Genomic DNA, 18554 nt, shown 5'->3' with positions numbered 1-18554 from the left:
GCCTCAAGCGTCGAGTCGAGAACCCATAAGGAGAAATCTCCTCGACGCGAAAGGCGAAAACATAGGTCTAGGTCCCGAAGTGGTTCCCACCACTCTTCGTCTTTGACGAAAAAGTCTAAAAAGAGACGCCACCATTCCCCTTCCACCTAGTCTTCTGACCAAACCCCAAGAAAATGAAATGCTCCACAAAACATTCTTCCTTCGAAGAATGGGAAGCATTTAGTGTTAAAATGATGGAGGTTTTTGAACAGGCTAAGCCTTGGTCCACGCCTTCCTCGGAAGCTGGCCGAGAGCGTTACCGTCCCGACACTTGCGTGCCCTTGAGCCCGGGTGATCGAAGGAGAAAAGGTCGGGAACCTTCCAGGACCCCAAGGGATAAAGATCGCTCGAGTTGCCCGCTCGAGGTCATCGACTCCATCCTGAGCCAGACACTTCGAAAGACGAGCCTTTGAAGAGCGTCTTGACGCCCTCGAAGCCAGCTCTGTCGACGACTGCTATTTCGTTGACGCCTTTGTCGACATCGACCCCAGAGCCTTCGGTGCCAAAAGTTTCAAAGGCTCCAGTTCAGCCAGAAACTGACAAAATAGCAGCAAAAGAAAAATCTGCAAAGACTACAAAACCTTCAGCCTCCACTGTAACACCTCCTCCAGAAAGAATGTCTTAACCTCTGCCAAGGAAAGAATATTTTAAATCCTTGATTTCAATTATTGAAGAACAAGAAAGGTCTGAGGAGGAAGATGTTACTTTTGACTGGTATGGCACCCCTAATGTCCCAGAATGAATTTCTGAGGAAAGCAGAATGAGGGATTTAGTGGAAACTTTGCATAATGCAAGTGGAGTTGACACATCACCTGAGACAAACTTTGGCAGGCCGGAACCAGGGGAACATGCCAGTCCCGCATACAAACAATTGATGACAAATGTGGTGGATTATTTAGGATGGGCTAAACCACCAACTCAATTCATCCAGGATGATCTGACTGACACATTGGATCATGGTCCCACCGAAGATCCGATTTTACCCTTCCATGTAGCCTTATAAAATAGGTTGGCCAAAAATTGGGAGACCCTAGAAGTCCCTGTCGTCAAAATACTGCCCTTCCAGTAGCGACCCCAGCTATCTGTCCAAACGCCCCACTCCCAAGAGTCTGGTCCAGGCAGCCACAGCTTCAAATAAGGTGGCGTACCCTTCCATCCCTCCGGATAGGGACGACAAGTGTGTGGATGTTTGGGCACGCAAGGTATTTTCAGCTGGGAGTATGGCATTAAAATCGGCCAACTCCACATGGGCCTTGGCAACATTTTCGTACACTCTGTGGGAGTTCATTGCAATGGCGGCGGAGCACATACCAGAAGGGGAAGAAAGGGAAGGATTCCTAGCCATCGTTAGAGATGGAAAGGAGGGCATGCAGGAATCCCTTCAGTCTGGATTGCACACTGCAGATAGTGTGAGCAGGTCCATGGCCACTAGCACAGTGATGCACAGATTTGCGTAGTTGCGAAAGTCGGGATTCGCACCAGACATACAAAACCGTCTTTTGAACATGCCTTTTGACGGGTCGCACCTTTTCGGCAACAAGACTGACGAGAGCCTTGAGAGGTTGCAGACCTCAAAAGCGGCTGCCAAATCTTTAGGAGCTGCTATTGGGCAACCTCAGCCTTTTCGTGCATCAGGAGAATCTTGGAGGGGACAATCCTCCTCCTCATATGGAAAAGCGAGAGGAATGGGCAGTCAAAGAGGCCAGAGAAAAACCACTTGTGGTGGACTGGGTAAACGTGCTAAGCCTGCCCCAGCTGCAGCTTCTTTATCAGCAGCTGCAGCAACCACCACAAAACCACTTTGAGGATTTGCATCACAAGACACCTGTAGGAGCCAGGCTGTCTCAGCATCTGCAAGAATGGCGAGCCATTACTTCAGATGTTTGGGCTCTAGAAATAATAGCCCAAGGTTACTGCCTTCCTATTCTAACTCAACCTCAAAGCAATCCACCGGGGAGACACTCTTTGAAGTTTACAGACCCGCTCCTACTGCACAGCAGGCAGTCTTAACCCTGCTAGAGAAAGGTGCTATATAACCAGTACCGGTAGCGGAGAGGAACAAGGGATGGTACTTTTTGATTCCCAAAAAGGATGGTGGACTGAGATCCATCTTGGACTTAAGAGGCTTGAACAAGCTCCTCAGGAAGGACAAGTTCAAGATGGTTACTCTTTCTCCGGTCCTTCAAGCCCTTCAACTTCAGGATTGGTTGGTGTCATTGGACCTTCAGTATGCTTATTTTCATGTGCCAATCCATCTCGAGCACAGAAAATACCTGAGGTTCGCGGTTGGCGACTCCCATTATCAGTTTCAAGTCCTACCATTCGGGTTGACCTCCGCCCGAGGGTCTTCACCAAGTTGATGGTAGTGGTGGCAGCGAACCTCAGGAGAGGAGGGGATTCACGTCTACTCCTACCTGGACGATTGGTTGATCAGGGCACGTTCTGCCGAGCAAGCTCCGAATCATCTGAAAGTCACCTGCCACTTCCTCCACAGACTGGGCTTCTCTCTAAATTTCAGGAAGTCACAAATGACACCTACCCAACAGCTCTAGTACATAGGGGCTGTATTAGACGCATCCTTGGGAAAGAGCTTGCCTCCCAAGTCAAAGGCTCAAGGCGTTCTTCAGATGGTTTCCAAATTCCAAAATGCCCAAAATCTCCAGGCCTACGACTTCATGAGGTTGCTTGGACTCAAGGCATCCTGCATTTTCCTAGTGCCAGAAGCACGCCTGAGGATGAGATCCCTTCAATGGGCTCTAAATACTCAATGGTCTCAATTTTCAGGACAGATGGCAGATCTCTTTCAGATTCCGAACAAGGTTCGGTAGGATCTTCTGTGGTGGACTTGCACAGAGAACATCCTAAAAGGAGAACATTTTTGGCAACCATGGTCAGAGATTACAGTAGTTACGTACGTCTCACTCATGGTGTGGGGAGCTCATGCCAACAATCTGACAATCAGCGGTCGTTGGTCTCCACCGGAGTCCAAACTACACATCAACCTTTTGGAGGTGAGAGCAATCAGACTAGCGCTGGAGGCTTTTCTGCCATCTGTCAGGGGAAAAAAATGTCTCGATAATGACGGACAACACAGTGGCCATGCATTACCTGAACAAGAGATGTAGGGTCACTACCTCTGTGCAGAGCGGCAATGCGGCTCTGTTATTGGGCAATTCAGGAAGGAATCTCCTTATCGGCAGTTCATCTAGCTGGGGAGGAGAATATGATGGCGGTCGCTCTGAGCAGGCAGAGTACTGTGTCCCACAAGTGAGAACTGGCTCAGGAAGTCCTTCAGGAGATCTTCGCCCTTTGAAGAACCCCTCAAGTAGACCTGTTTGCGACCGGAATAAACCAGAAGTGCGAAAGGTATTGCTCAAGGGAATTTCCCCTGAGAGGAGCCCTAGGGGGACGCGTTCGTGATGGAGTGGAACTTCCCACTGCTATACGCGTTCCCTCCGATCACCGTCATTCCTCAAGTCATCAGGAGTTTAAGACGGTTCGGAAACCACATGATTCTAATTGCCCTGGATTGGGCCAGGAGAACGTGGTACCCGGACCTTCTAGATATGTCCATTTGCCCTCTGTTACATCTTCCTCAGAGAGAGGACCTTCTCTCACAAAAGGAGGGCCAGGTTTTCCACCCAGAGGTCAGGGCTCTCACACTTCATGCTTGGTTTCTCAAAGGCTGAAATATAAGGATTGGGACCTTTCGGATGATGTCATGGAGGTGTTGCCTTCGGCGAGAAGGCCAGCAACAAAATCTTTGTACTGTTGCCGCTGGAATAAGTTTTGCAACTGGTGCAGGGAAAAGAATGTTGATCTTTTTCTGTATTATTCCAGAAGTGTTATCCTTCCTCTTATCATTAGCACATAGAGGTCTCAATGTTCGGACCATTAAAGGTTATCTTGCAGCGCTTTCCATCTTCAAGCGCTCTTCAGAAGAATGTTCATATTTTAAAATTCCTTTGATAATACAATTGTTAAAGGGACTCACCAATGTGCTTCCTCCTTCTTCTTTCCAAGTCCCAATTTGGGACCTTAATCTGGTTCTAAAGTTTTTGATGTGTGCCCCTTTTGAACCCTTGCAGACATGTCCTTTAAGATTACTAACGTTGAAAACTGTTTTCTTGGTTGCTTTAACATTTGCATGAAGAATGAACGAGTTGCAGGCACTGTCTTCTGGGCCACCCTATACTGTGTTCCACAAAGACAGAGTTGTATTGAGGGTTAAACCCTCGTTATTACCTAAATTTGTGACCAATTTCCATTTGAATCAGAAGATCATTCTGCCTGCGTTCTATCCTCCACCTCAGCTCAGCAAGGAGGAGGAAAGATTGCACATGCTGGACCCGAAAAGAGCTCTAAGCTTTTACATTTTTAGGCTCTTCAAGCTTAGAGTGGATGATCAACTTTTCATTGGCTCCACCGGAAGGAAGTTAGGTCAATCGGTGTCAAAACAAACCCCATCACATTTGATTGTGCTTTGCATTTCAGAATGCTAGATTGGCAGGCAAAGATCCACCAGAAGGCTTGAGGGCCCATTCAACCAGAGGAATAGCCTCTTCGACAGCCCTTCAAAGAGGTGTTCCCATCAAATTTATTTGTGAAGCGGCGACTTGGTCTTTGCTGTACACATTTTCTAAATTCTATAGTCTGGATGCTTCCCACTCTTAAGAGCTCGCTTTTGGTAAAGCAGTGCTGTATTCAGCTGTATAATATATATCAAAAATGGGAAATCTACTCCCTCCACCAGAGAACCTTAACACTGCTTTGGGAGTCTATCTAAGATGAGGAATACGTTGGAGGACACAATCCATTCAAAGAACAAGTTACTTACCAACTGATAACATTCTTTCGACTGGATGTTCCGCCAACGTATTCCTCATCGCCCTCCCATCCTACCCCTCTAAAGATTTTTCGGTGTTATTACCACTTCAACTCTCGCAAGGCTGACACCTGGCTACCTACACGATCTATACAGCAGAGCAAGAGGGGAAAAACAGAACTGAGGCCAACGGGCACCGCACGTGCTACTTGTATACCTGATGAACGTCACCCTCGTTGGAGGCCTTCGAGGGAACTCTACATCGACGCACGCCGCCCTCTGCTGAGAAAGTTTTTCCAAAGCAGCAGCAAAGCTGGATGGAATACATCTAAGATGAGGAATACGTTGGAGGAACGTCCAGTCGAAAGAACATTACCAGTTGGTAAGTAACTTGTTCTTCTTCCAGATTGTCCCTGGAGACATAACAATTAGTTACTTATATGCCACTCCTCTTTTTTTTTTTTTTTTTTTTTATTTATTCTGCATTGCGGCTACACTCGGCATATTTATCAACTGCCTATATTGTTAGGTCATTCTCCATTATTAGGTTAAATAATAGGCTCTGCAGCATTACCTCAAGACCCCTGGGGCTGAATAAAAAAATGCAATGCTTCCTCTGGTTTATATAGTCTTGTGGGACTTCTTAATGGTTGTTTTTTCTCCATTCAGTGTTGTATGCCAGCAAAGGAAGCAGGATACAAATTTTAGGTCAGAATGGCCCTTCCCAATGTGTACTAGCCAGGGAAAAAGTGTCATCTCTCATCTCACTCTCTACTTCTGACTGTTAAGCTTCTTGAACTTGCCCTTAGGCAGTCGTATTTCCTCTGTAGATACACTTGAGTTGAAAGGCCTAATAGCATTTTCTCTAGCCACTCTTATTTCTCCTGACAAGCATATTTCCAAGTTTGCTGTTTCTGACATAACTTCTTTGGTATTAAATAATTCCTGGCAACACAGAGAGCCAGGCTGCATGACGACCCGGGCTACCATGTTTGCCTTGTCTAATTTCAAGATGGTCGCCACCCTGTTTGAGCCCTCGGCTTATGCATGCACTGTCAATTAAACTATAGTATCTTGAACAGTTACAGAATGCACAGCACAGGAATATAGTGAAGAAAAGTGGAGAAACGCATGAATAGGAAGTTGGGGCCCATGACGCATCCAATCTAATTATATTGACGTAGCCAAGAAAGGGTACCCCATTCCTTAACATTGATGAGTTTGAATTCAGTAGCACAGTATAAAACGAGGCAGAAATTCAGACATTGAAGTCACTAGGTCGGCTTTCCACAGAGCCAATGCATTCACAGGGAGAGTAGCAAGAGGAGAGAGAAGGGTGGCTGAGCCAACTAGTGTAGTCCTTGCCTGAATAAGGCATCAAGGAGATGTTTGTGCAAGAAGCCTGCTTGGAGTTTTATCCCAGACCTTCGCAAGAGCCAGAAACCATGGAGAAGGGGTTTGTTAGCCTGCATACACAGACCACGGGGAGAATCCAGAACTTATGAAGGAGAAACTCGGGCACTGGTGTAGGTCCACATCTAGACAGAAGAAACAAGAGGTGAACCAATAGACATTAGTAGGCACACATCCTTGAGGGTGATCTTTGGCTTGTGGGTGAGCATGATTGCAGCATGAAAAGTACCCAAATGGGGGGTGATCTTGTGGTAAACTGGTGACGGTGGCAAGAGTGGGGGAAATTGCAAGGTCCTGCCCCAGTAGTAGTATACTGGGCCGATGACTACATAACTAAGGAGGGCGATTTGTTTCCCAGAGCATAAGACAAGGTCAAGAAAGAAGAATTCTGGGGCACTTTAAATATCCTCAGATTGTGAGTGAATGCTTGGACACATCCAGGCTGAGATATACTGATATCTTGTTGTGTAGAATAGGGAAATTAATATTGGACTACGATACTAGGTCCTTTTTTGTATAATCCAGCACTTGATGTCATTCTCCTCCTGACCCTTTTAGCCATTGACCCCTTCCTCTTGTGTTATAAGTGTTTATCCCCCACCCCACCTTATAGCTATATATATTGCCTGTAGGAATTCACCCAACCACATCCCAAAGAAAATAAAGGTGTTGAACTATTCTTGCTGTCTAGTGTGTCTGTTGCATCCTTGCCCTGGCACTGCTCACTACCCATGATTGCTGAAGTGCCATTGATGCTGTATTCTCGCCCCCATTTAATACTGCTTGTGCAGTTGCTACTGTCAGTTTTGTAGTTACTAACTTGCCTGACTTCCCACAATTATTCCAACCTGATTGCGTCTGTACCTGCCAAAATAGGTCTGAGTGATCTTTGCAACTCTGACAGCCAATGTTAATTCTATGACTATCACTTTGGCTCGGGGAATGGAGTGGGAGACTGAAGCAATAGCTGTGCATCCTTCTTCCACCTTGCAGCTGCTCATGTATAGCAGTCAAGGTCATGAAAGTATGTGTGATGGTTAAGGTGAAGATGGCTCAGGTTTCTCCTCTGATGTGATATATGGTGTTTAGTGCACCTGGCCAGTCTGTTGGCTAAGGTTATTTTATTTTTGCTTGTTTGTAGTTGGTGGCATCCCTGGTCCTGTCTGTCCCACATGTAAACATTAGTTTTCAGTAATAAGAAAGAAGATAGGGAAAAGCAAGCAAACACATTCCTATGGAAGATATATTTTCCTAGGTGCTATGGGTGACTAGGGAAGACTTCAGGTATAGACTTTGGCATTTGGAGTCATTACCAACAGAAATGGCAGGTGCATTCTTTCTGTTCCAACCTGTTGCAGCGGTGTACGTATGCTTTGGCATGAAAATAGTTGTCGGACTCCACCTTCTATCCTCCTTAGTGCTAGACAAAGCTACAGAACACTCTTGCTGCTGTGGGACCTGTACAGCGCCATAATATTGGTCTTGATTGTTGCTTTAGGTGCTGAATACATGCATGAGGAAGGTTTTTGAGAGCCTGCGCCGGTACTCTCATCCCTTCAAAGAGTCCCAGTGCAGCCAAAACTTCAGCAATGGCCATCTTCCTTCCTTTTCATTTTATGGTGGGGGCACATGTTAAACAGCGGCCTCAGTAATCCTGCATGTTGGCATTTATGTGACTAACGCGCAGTGAGGTTGTTTGTGTTGGCTCCTGTACAGTAACTCTCAATCTGTTATATTTTTGACTTTACCCCACCACCTGCTGTCTCCTTGCCTTGATAAATGTGTTAAATTATATTTTGTACAACTATGCACCAGGGTCCATCTGCAATGACTCTGCCATGCGCTTAATGATATCCCTGTTAATTGAATGGGGGGGATGGGCAACACAGCAGCATCCGGACACACTACTGTATGGGGGCACTGCAGAGTCAACAAGTAGTCTATTACTCAATGTTTATTTTTGGGGAAGCAATCTGCATCACCTACACTATTGCATGCATTCAAGCAGTGGCAAGTTTGAGCAGCAGCCTTTATAGTAATTTCTGCTTTCCTGCCATGAAGCGGTTTTGCGTTTTAGGTGTGTTTACGGCAGGCATTTAACAAGATATTTTAGAAAAGCTCCTTTACTGTTGTAGTGAATGCTTCATGCAGAGCTGGAGATGAGCTTTCCGTGGGTCACAGTACTAAACTTCACCCCTCCTTCGATGACTAGTAACATTTTGTTTTGTTTCTCCTTTCTTTTACTGTTTTCAAATGTCTATTAAGTATGTTGGTTCCAAAGGGTTTTTGTGATAGTGGCTTAAGAACAGGATGTGGGATATCCAAAGCAGGCAGTGGGAAGGTTATTTGCATGAGGAACACATTGATGCAATGAGTTTTCATTCATGGTCTTGCATAATTACTGCACTTGGCAGGTGGTCACTTTGCCCTTTCCTTTTGGATTCAGCCTGTAATGGAGCTTTTAAATCTTTTATAACACACATTACATCCTGAGTGATAGTAGCTTGTTAAAAGAAGAAAATTGTTCCATTTTGAAGATGTAAAGTGATTTTTTGCACAAGTGTTCCTATTTTGCTTGAATTGTAGGCCACACTAAGTGTTAAAAGTTCACATAAGAATGGACTGGTATGTTCACAACAGGCTCCCATGGCTGCACCCTTTTTTAAGCTGTATTCAAACCTCTATGCTATTAATGGTGTTGTCATGAACCTTATGTAAGCGTAAGCACAGCATGGTACGTTCGTATGTGCCCGACGACCTATTGCAATACAGTGGTTATGGCTAATACCTTGCACTTAAACAGTGTGTCATGAGCTCACCATCACAACACAGAGTGGTGCAGCTAGTTATTAGACTGATCAATGTGCATACTGGAATTCTTTTTACTTGAACACTTGAACACTTTTTTTTAGACTTTTGAATGAACATTATTTTAAGTTTGAAAAGTTAAAATAGCTTAAGTATAGAGGTATGTTGTATGGTCAGGACAGTGTTAGAAGAGATGTGCTATGCGTTGCTTGCCTGTAGATCAATCAGTACGTACAGAAGGGTAACTGTAATCCTTTCTGCATTTAAGCAGGAGTGTGCAATAACATCCTTGCTGAAACAAAATGTAATGGTTAACTCCTGTGCAGGATGCAGTTTGAAAAGCAGCATACTAGTAGAGAATTGGGTCAGAAATGCAAGGCGGACAAGTAGGTAGTTTTCTCACAAGTAGCAATTTTATTAATTATAAGGGTGTGATAAACGTCTCTTTCCCTAACCTAACAAGGACTTTCCTACCCATCAAACTAAAGGAAAAATAACCGAATGTCCTAAGATATCTGTCCCTCACACTCATATAACATTCAACCATACAAACTATAAACATGAATCCGTCTGACCAGTGCTGAATCCCCTTCCCCTAGATCAATTCAGTATGTTTCCAAACCAAAGTTCAATTTCAGAAAAGTTATTTTCTCTAGCCAAGTTCCACTCCAAAGAAGATATACAGTTCATTTTATCCAATATGTCCTTCACTTGGCAAATACGGTTTTTCCCTCTTAAGACAAGTGTTAAAGTGTTCACAACCTTCTGCTTAGGCAGCCAAAAAGACACCCTATTCATACATCAAGCTGAAAGGTCAAGGTAAAAGTTATTTTCTCAGTAGACCAATCACTTTTTATCACTTTGTATTTCTTCTTCAAAAGCAACACCTTATTCTCAAAATGGTTCATCCAGAAAGTTAGAGTTTAGTCAGGGTGGTTATGCAACAGTTTATCAAAACACAATAATGGATTTGCCACTTCTTTTCCACCACAACCTTCCACCACATTCACAGTACATCAAATCCTCTTCTTCCTGGTCCACTCGCCTGCCATGATTAACCACTACATATCCCTTTTCTGGTATACTTGCCTGCTAGGGTAAAACTCCTACTACTACAGTGTGTACTTCTTGGTGAGGCTTGTTCCAAACCTTCCACACTTTAATCCTCACTGGGGAAAGTTGAAACATCAACTGCTTCATGGCTAAGTCTTTTGACTTGCAATACAATTGGTTTACAACTTCTTCCACAGACACAATGCACAAAAGGACAATGATTTTCGCATTGATCTGTTTGCCATTGTAAATGCAGGTTACATTTCTCTCCCCTTGACCTTTCTACAAGGAGGGCTTTTTTCCTGCAATCTCTGATTTCTTTTTACACAACGTATTGGCTGCTGGCCATTTGTTGAATTTCTTCTTTAGGAAAATATTATCCCCTTGATTGTATTAGTGCCCCTTGTTGGCTTTGGTAATGCGGGTTACAATACTCCCCTTTTGGATATTTCCCTTCTTGTAAGTTGTATTCACTTTGCTGGAATATTGGCCCCATTTGGTTTGGGCTATGTGAGTTGTAATGTTCTCCTATTCAATATCTTCCTCTTGGGAGATTGGATTCACTTTGCTTCAATTTAAACGTTTGTTATTCAAAAGGTATTCGACATTTCTCTTTTGCATTCACTTTGCTTCAATTTAAAGGTTCGGTATTCAAAAGGTATATTCCTTCACAGCGGTCTACTTCGGAGCACCCCATGGTCACCTATGTCAGGTCAACTCACCGGTATGTCCTGTCGTCTCCTGGCTCTCTGCTTCTTCGCTCGTCGGGAATTCCCCGTCTTGTGACGGCTCTGGTCAACCTTCTGCTGTTTGCACAGGCTTTCACTGGGGCTTAAACAGCTCCACACATGCTCCAGTGAAAATCTCGCACCGGAGAGAGATGCAGGACACAGAGAGCTTCTGTCTCCTGTGGGACAGCTGGCCTTGCTACTGCTTCGCGCCCTCTACATCCTTCAGGCACCCTGACCACCACGTTCTCTGCACGGCATCCCGCTATCAGCAAAGCAGCAGTGTCGACCTCTGCTTGCTTCTGCTGCTCCACACCTGACTGGCCTTTAAAGGTTTTAAGGTCCTGCTCAGTTGTGGGTCATTATAAACACTAGACTGCTCACTACAGTTTGCCAACTCTGGATCCATCTTCCTTATCTCAGTTCTGAGAGCATTTGGGACTTGAAGTACATAAAGTTCTTAGTTGCTTTAACATCAAAATCTTCAATTTTACAATTAGCCATTATGACTGTGGGATCATTAGGGAAATTGTTCAGAGGGTACTCCGATTCTTCCTGACCAGAGACCCCTCGCCCACCCCCCAGAGTCAGGATCGGGTAGCAGCTGCCTTTCCCTGGCCACATGAGATGGGCTCCAGGCCAGGTTCTTTGGAATAATCACCTCTGATTTACCCATTAAAAGGATTTCTAAACTTTTTAACGTGAACTGTGTATATAATTGACATTTATAATATTCCCCAACACACCCTGCCCAACCTGGAACACCTCTTTGCCCTATACACCAGATGTGATATTTGTGTTCCCTAGACAATATCTAGTGATATTCTAGGAATTCCCACATGTTCTGTGAGTAGAGATTCATCCCCTTGACTTTTGTGGATCGAGGCTGGAGAACCTTTACCCTCTGTGTCTTCTCTCCCCCTCTCACGCACACTTTCTCTTGCTCTTTCTCTCATGCTCTTTTTCTCACTTTTTCTCTCTGCCCTCCCCCTCCTTCCTCTGCCTTTCTCACTCCCTCTCCATTTTGCTCTTCCTCCCACACACCTCATACTGCCCAACAGCTTATTTCCTACTATGCAGATTGTCCTAGTTGACACATGTTTCCCCAAAACACTGCCACTGGTTAACGGGTGCAGTCCTTTCCATTAGCCTGTGAAATCATTGTGCATGTCAGCAAAAGACTGTTTATATGATGACTAAAAGCGACATCTTGTCTTTTAAGGAAGGTTCTACCAAAGTTGTTCACTCCCCAGTGAATTATGACACGCATTGCAATGTTGACACTGACTTTTTACATACTGTTGGATCTGAAAGAAACATTTTTTCCACTGGAACACTCGATTATCCAGTGTTTCACAATGTGCCTGACGATACTCCTTCCAGTCTAAATTCTGCTGGTCAAAAACACCCTTTCAATGACTATATGACAGTGTTTAGCAAGCTTCTGACAAATTCCGATCACTCTTCTCGAAGACGAGAATACAGTTCATATGCACTCGCCATTGTAGGGGACAGTGGATGTTGAACTGAAGAGTCTGCCTTCTGAGGGGTACAACAAGATGATATTTTCAGGGACAAGCATAATTTACCCCGACACTGGCAGTGAACTGCTATAATGATAACTCGCAGGCTAATATTCTGGCAAAAGAAGAGGGAAAACGGCATGGTGACACCTATAGAGCATTGCTATGCACAAACAGTTTGCATTTAGAATTTTAAAAAGGTATCTTTCTTGCCCTTTTCCAGGCTTTGTGTGAGTGGTTTTCCAAAGCAGCATGAGAAACGCTGGAAAGAAATATGTGGACGTGTGGTGCTGGACCCTAGCTTCATGGTGCAGTTGCTCACGGGCGTCTACCATGCCATGTAAGTACGAAAGGGTGAGATAATGTAGTGCTAGATTCATTTGCTAGAAGGTGGCAAAGTACTTACAATAAATACATACAAGGAAGGTTGCCATGAAACACTGTACAAAGAGCATATTGTTGGTTAGAGTAGTTCCATTGCTAGGTGCTTACAAACCTTTTAAAAGCCACACTGAAGTAATTTCATTGAACCGGCTGTTGGCAGGTGGGGGGGGGGAGGGGTACGGGGTGCGGGCACTGGAAACAGTAAACGAGGACAGAACAACACATACTTTATTCTCCTCTTCAGTTAGTATAGATGCACACAAATAGAAGTTCTAAGGGTGATGATGGTTAGGGATGAATGAGGAGTTATTTGCCCTCTTACTCTGTGGGTCCATCTTTGTAGAAAAGGTGGTTCTTAAAAGTGATCATAGGAAATGAGTCACTATTGCATTGTCATGACTTTCTAAAGATAGGGCGATCCAATAATGGCGAGCTGGAAGAGTGAAGAAGTGGAAGGGGGAGGCTGCACAGGGAGGATTTATGGTACTTAGGTTACAGAGGGTGTGGGAGCATAGATTGTGAGGGTTGGTTATCGGAGGATAGTCAGCCTGGTAGGAAGGCGATTTTCCCATTGATACATTTAAACACATTTCACTAGGGAGCAATTTTGCATGGAAACCACCACTGTGTGAAGGCTGTATGTGAAGATAGTCTGGATTTGTAGAGGGTAGGGGTAGCAAAGTTAAATACATTGCTCAAAAGAGAAGAGACATGAGCAGTAATCCAGCATGGTGAGTGTTTTAGTAGAGTGAAAGTTGAGATGGGACGAATTTTACAGATGTTAATTGTTAAAACTTTCTGCTCTACCAATGGATGTGATTAAGTGCTGATGTTTAAGGTCACTGCCAGAGAACCCTCAAATTGGGAGCCTTTGGAGGCTATCAGGTGGTCTTGGGGAAACGATACAGGAGACATTTAGGACATTTAAGGGGTGTGGCAAGGGGGGCTAGGAGAAACCTAATTTTCCTTTTTAGTGGACAAAACAGCACCATCTACTAATGATTAGCACATCATCAGTGATGCAAGAGGAATGGTCAGAAATGAAAGAGGAAGATTTGACTTTCATTGGCAAATGGATGCGATGAGATGCCAAAGGAGGAGATTGATTTGCTGACTGAGTAGGTGGAGAGTGTGAAGACAGGGGCCAAGGAGTGGCCTTTGCATGACCACTAACAGGGGTGGGGTGGCAAAGGAGTTGCCAGTTTTCCAATAATAAAAGGAGCAATCGGTCAAGTAGGACACCCAAGTGAAGATGGTTGATTGAAGCCAAAGCGAGTGTTTAAAAGGGGATAGTGAACAGTCAAAGGTGGCTTTGAAATAAATCAAGGAGAATGAGTGGAAAATGGCAGTGGTGAACTATATTGAGGGTGCTATTGTGAGAGTGCTTTCTTTGTGGAGTATTTACTGGAGAACGCCAAGTGGATGGAATCGGTGAGTTAGTTGGGATTCAGGTAGTGAGGAAAGGAGAGGGATGGGTCAGTAGTTGGCTGATTTGTTGGGGCCATGGTGGGTGTGTTTGAAATGGGTATGATTGTGGCCACGTTAAAAAAGATGGGAATATACCAGTGGATATTGAAAGATTGAAGAGAGGGGTAGGAGTAAGGTTTGGAGGACCAACCCCTAAATAATTGTGGTTTAAAGTGATCGGTGGGAGCACAGGGTGGGTTGGCAGCCCGTATGATAGATGCCAAGCCAGCCTAGATGGGTTGGTGTTGGAAGTCTGATAGTGATAAGAGGTTCAGGATTGGGGTGGTAGAGAGAAGGGCATATGACAAGGCCGGGGGGAGGAGGAGCAGGCAGATAGGAGGGTCGACAGGGCGTAATATCTTAGAGATTTTAGAGAAGTATTTGGCACATGTCAGCTGAGAATTAGGTGAAAGAGTGAAGTAGAGACAATCAAGTATGGACTGTAGAGGGGGATGGAAATGCTTCAGAGGATAAGAGATGGGGAAGGGGTGGGGTTAGTGTAATAATTGGACTTTTAGGAGTCCAGAGCAGTAGCAGGAGCAATTTCTTACATACAGCTAAGAGGTGGATGATCCTGGGTTTTGCACCAGCAGTGCATATTGAGTCATGTGGCTCTCCTTCATTGTTGGATGGCTAGGGAGAGATGTTGGTTGCAAGTTAGTGGTAGTGAAGGATCAAGCAGATTCATGATGCTCAAAAGGGAGATCCCAGTGGTGGGCTGAACTCGAACGCCAATTCAGTGAAGTCTGTAAGAGGTGGAGAGATTGCTCGACTCTGTCAAGAAAGAGGTCCATAGAATCAGGTTTGAATGTTCCCTTTTTGTGATTTTAAGAGCAGTGTGAGGGAGAGTGGAGGAGGGGCAGACACTGTTAATTGTAGAAGAGACTGGTCAGAGGGTGATAGGTCAGTAGAGGGGGTATATGTTCTGGGTGAGAAGAAAGATTGTGTTGCAGCGATTGTGGGTCGAGAGGTTGTGGTGGTTGGAACTTGTAAGCCTTGGTCATGTTATAGTGATTGAAGTCCCCTAGGAATACAGCTAAAGCTTCAGTTTGAAGAGATTCAAGGAGTTGAAGATCATGGGAGATAATGTTGAGAATGCCAGTGGCCCAAAAGATGTCTACAGTACGAGAAGTTGGTGTAAAACATTGAACAGCAATGTGTTCAGTAGAAGGGGGAGAAAGTGAGTCGGGGTACAGGGTGGCAGATAAACTGGCCTTGTCGAACATGAGTCCAAAACCTCCGACTTTCCTTGGGTAAGCAAAGGCAAGGGGTGTGGGAAAAAGATAGCAAAATCAATGTGCCAGGTTGAAGGGATGACATTCTCATGGAGGATTAATGATTGAGTTAAAGCAAAAGTCATCTGCAGTAAAGGTTTTGTTACAGACAGATTGGTCATCTCAGAAGGCGTTCAATGGCACAAGGTGGGAAGGCGGCGTGCTCCTTGTGGGACATGAGAAAGGTAGTTGAGGCTGCCATGGTTGTTAGGTTAAGCTACCAGAATTGTTTCATGAAGAGGGGAGGAGGATGAGCATATGTGAGAAGAGGGAAGGAGAACCGCACCATGCAGGATTTTTGTAGAATCCCCAGGTGAAGGGTAGGGTGAGGGTGGTTAGAAGGATGAGGATATGTAGGAGCCTGGTGATGGAACATCATACCAAGGAACTTACCGTAGTAGGTAGATGCATGCAAGCAAAGAAGGGTGGTACTTGCTGATACCTATGAGGAATAGAGGCTGTTCCTTTGGCTTTGACATAATCTAGTTTGCAAATGGTCTGGTACTAGGGTCTAACAGGCCCAAACAGGAAGTCCCCTGCTGCTGCTTTTAGCTCATGCTTGGGGCCTGGATGTCTTTTGTGGGAGCCAGTCAGAATGGCCAAGGTGGCTTCCACCAGATGCAGGAAGCAGTTTCTGGCCATTGTTCTTACAAGCAGAGGGGAACTTCCTTTTTCTTTCACAACTACCCTCCTCTGGTTGTCCAGGTTCTCTGAAATGGCAGGGTGAGACATAAAATGCATGTGAAGGTGAGTTCCTTACTTTGTTCCTCAGTCTGGCAGAGTAACTGTGTCCATATCCCATTTGTGGAACAAGTCATTTCTTATCACAGGTAGATCATTCTAATAGATGAATGAGACATTTTTATTACAATATGCTATTGCCCTATTGCTTTTCTTTTTCTGTCATACGATTTATAAACCTTCACATCACTATGGATCATGGACGTGCACCTCCTAGAGAAGGTATGTCTTTTTCCAGTTAGTCTAAAAAAATAAGAACTGTAAAACAAAGCACCCAGCTTTACAGACACTCCCAAAGGGAAATTATTGAACACAAAAGGCAAATCACATGGACAAAACCGTGCACGTTGGAAAATTAAATTGGAAGCCCTTTTGGGTTATTCGTTATGGTGCCCATTGCTGTATCAGTCTAGCAACTCAATACGCTGCATGTTGGTAATGTCAGAGTAGGGATTATGACACTCCTGGTTTGTTTTCTCAGGTATGGTTTAAGACTAGTTAAGTCTCAGTTTTTGGGTGGGAGTCATGAGATGAATAATGTTTTGAGTCCCCTTTGTGTATATATCCTTGGGTTAGTGTTTTGAGTATTCGAAGTGCAACATTACTGTAATTAATGTTTTCCTCCTTCAGATATAACGGAGAGTGGGATCTTGGCCAGGAGGTGCTCGATGACATCATTTACAGAGCTCAGCTTGAACTGTACTCTCAGCCGCTTCTGGTAAGAGCAAGCCCGTTAGACCCTTAAATAACTGCTTATTAAATGTAAACAAAAATAACTTGCGAGAATGTAATTAAGGTTACTAGTTATTGGCTCAGACGGCAAAGTAGTCAAATTGATCATTGTTTGTTCTGCATCTGCTGATCTTGCCACCAAGACCGCACTACCCCTGCTGTTTCCATTTGTATTGATACACTGTTGATATCTTTAGTATACTCATTCAATTGGAATTGAATGAGTATACTAAAGCACACACAAAGCTGAAGCAACTGTGATTATTTAAAAAAATTCTGTTAGCACTGATAGGTAACAGACATGCAGTAGTATTCAGAGTTTGTAGCCTGATTTTATCAGGTCCCTACCGTAAGTAGGTTCCTTTTGTCTGTCATTAAGATAACAGCTGGGTCATATACGCATGAATAGGTTTCTTCCGGAATTGAAAATGAATTCTTGTTTTCCAAGTGTTTACTTCTCAGTGTTGAACTTTAGTTTTTCTAGCATGGCATTTTATCATAGATCAATCTTGTCACTAGACAACTCCTTGCAGCAGCATTGTCACCAAGATCGTGTTCATTGCCTGCTATCATACCATGATGTAAAGTTGTTTGAGCGTAGTATACACTTTACTTCTCCACTGCTTTACCTTTTATAGTTAAAGGCATGGTCCAGTAAAAATTTTTATTGTCCCTACGGGTCGGCCATGTTTTTTTTAAGCCTAAGTGGCTCGATTTTAGAAAACTTTCCTATGGACCTTACCCGGGTTTTCGTCCATTAAACGCACGTGAAAACAGGCACCAGGGAGCCGCCATTTTGTGATAATCCTATCACTTGCCGCATCGCCCTAGCTGACCTGCTTCTGCGGCACTAAATCAATTCCCCTGCCCCTGAGCCTGACATTATCAAAACATTCATATTCCCCGCCTCTCTCCGTGACTTTACTGTGCTGCGTAGGCAAACGCGCCCAGTCGTCTTCTATGCGACTCCACACAGAACCCGGAAACCAACACAGACCATCGCACAACACAGCGCGCCACAATTCGGAATATGAAACTGTACTTTAAAATCAAACAGCAACACGGTACATTTGGTAAAGTACATTTATTTGACATTAAATGTTTAGAGAATATTCAGCAATTGCCATATGAACTCCGAAAGCCATTTATTTTCTTTTATCTGTATCCGCAAATCCGTCTAAGTTTATATTGAGTCACGCGCTGTTCCTTTATGGTACACAGGGTGTTGGTTTTCGTTCAAAGAGGCACTTTTGTCGCACGTTGAACCGCAAGGCTGTTCCATCAAGTAGGCACTAGGCCAGCGTAAAGGTTGATATGTTGCTTCTAGCCACTAGTACAGCGTAAGGGCATGTGGGCCCTTGGCGATCGTCCCATAATATGGTTAACATGCTCCAGTTGTTCACACGAAGCTGCAGGTGTCTATTGAAGAATCCGTCTGCCGGTGTCTCAAACCGATGACAGTAGCAGAACGGGATCAAATACCTGTTATGAAAACAAAAAAATTATTTTATTTATTACGGCCGATCAGAAACTATTTGCTTGCAAGGATAGTTCAATGGAGTATGTT

The 18554-nt window shown here is 44.3% G+C and overlaps 1 protein-coding gene across 7 annotated transcripts in view; it reads left to right on the top strand.

The window, feature by feature from the left end:
• The window catches only part of HYCC2 (hyccin PI4KA lipid kinase complex subunit 2), a 1329865-nt gene that overhangs the window by 1044222 nt on the left and 267089 nt on the right, over positions 1 to 18554 (top strand). For all 7 annotated transcript variants that reach the window (XM_069615445.1, XM_069615447.1, XM_069615449.1 and 4 more), the window contains 2 exons: positions 12613 to 12729; positions 16886 to 16973. In XM_069615445.1, coding sequence (XP_069471546.1) covers positions 12613 to 12729; positions 16886 to 16973 — 205 coding nt within the window. The remainder of the gene's footprint in view (positions 1 to 12612; positions 12730 to 16885; positions 16974 to 18554) is intronic.

Source organism: Ambystoma mexicanum, chromosome 9 (assembly GCF_040938575.1).
Source record: "Ambystoma mexicanum isolate Mex_15411 chromosome 9, UKY_AmexF1_1, whole genome shotgun sequence".
NCBI lineage: Eukaryota > Metazoa > Chordata > Amphibia > Caudata > Ambystomatidae > Ambystoma > Ambystoma mexicanum.
Note: the sequence above shows the minus strand (reverse complement) of the source record. Positions and strands in the feature narration are given on the sequence as shown.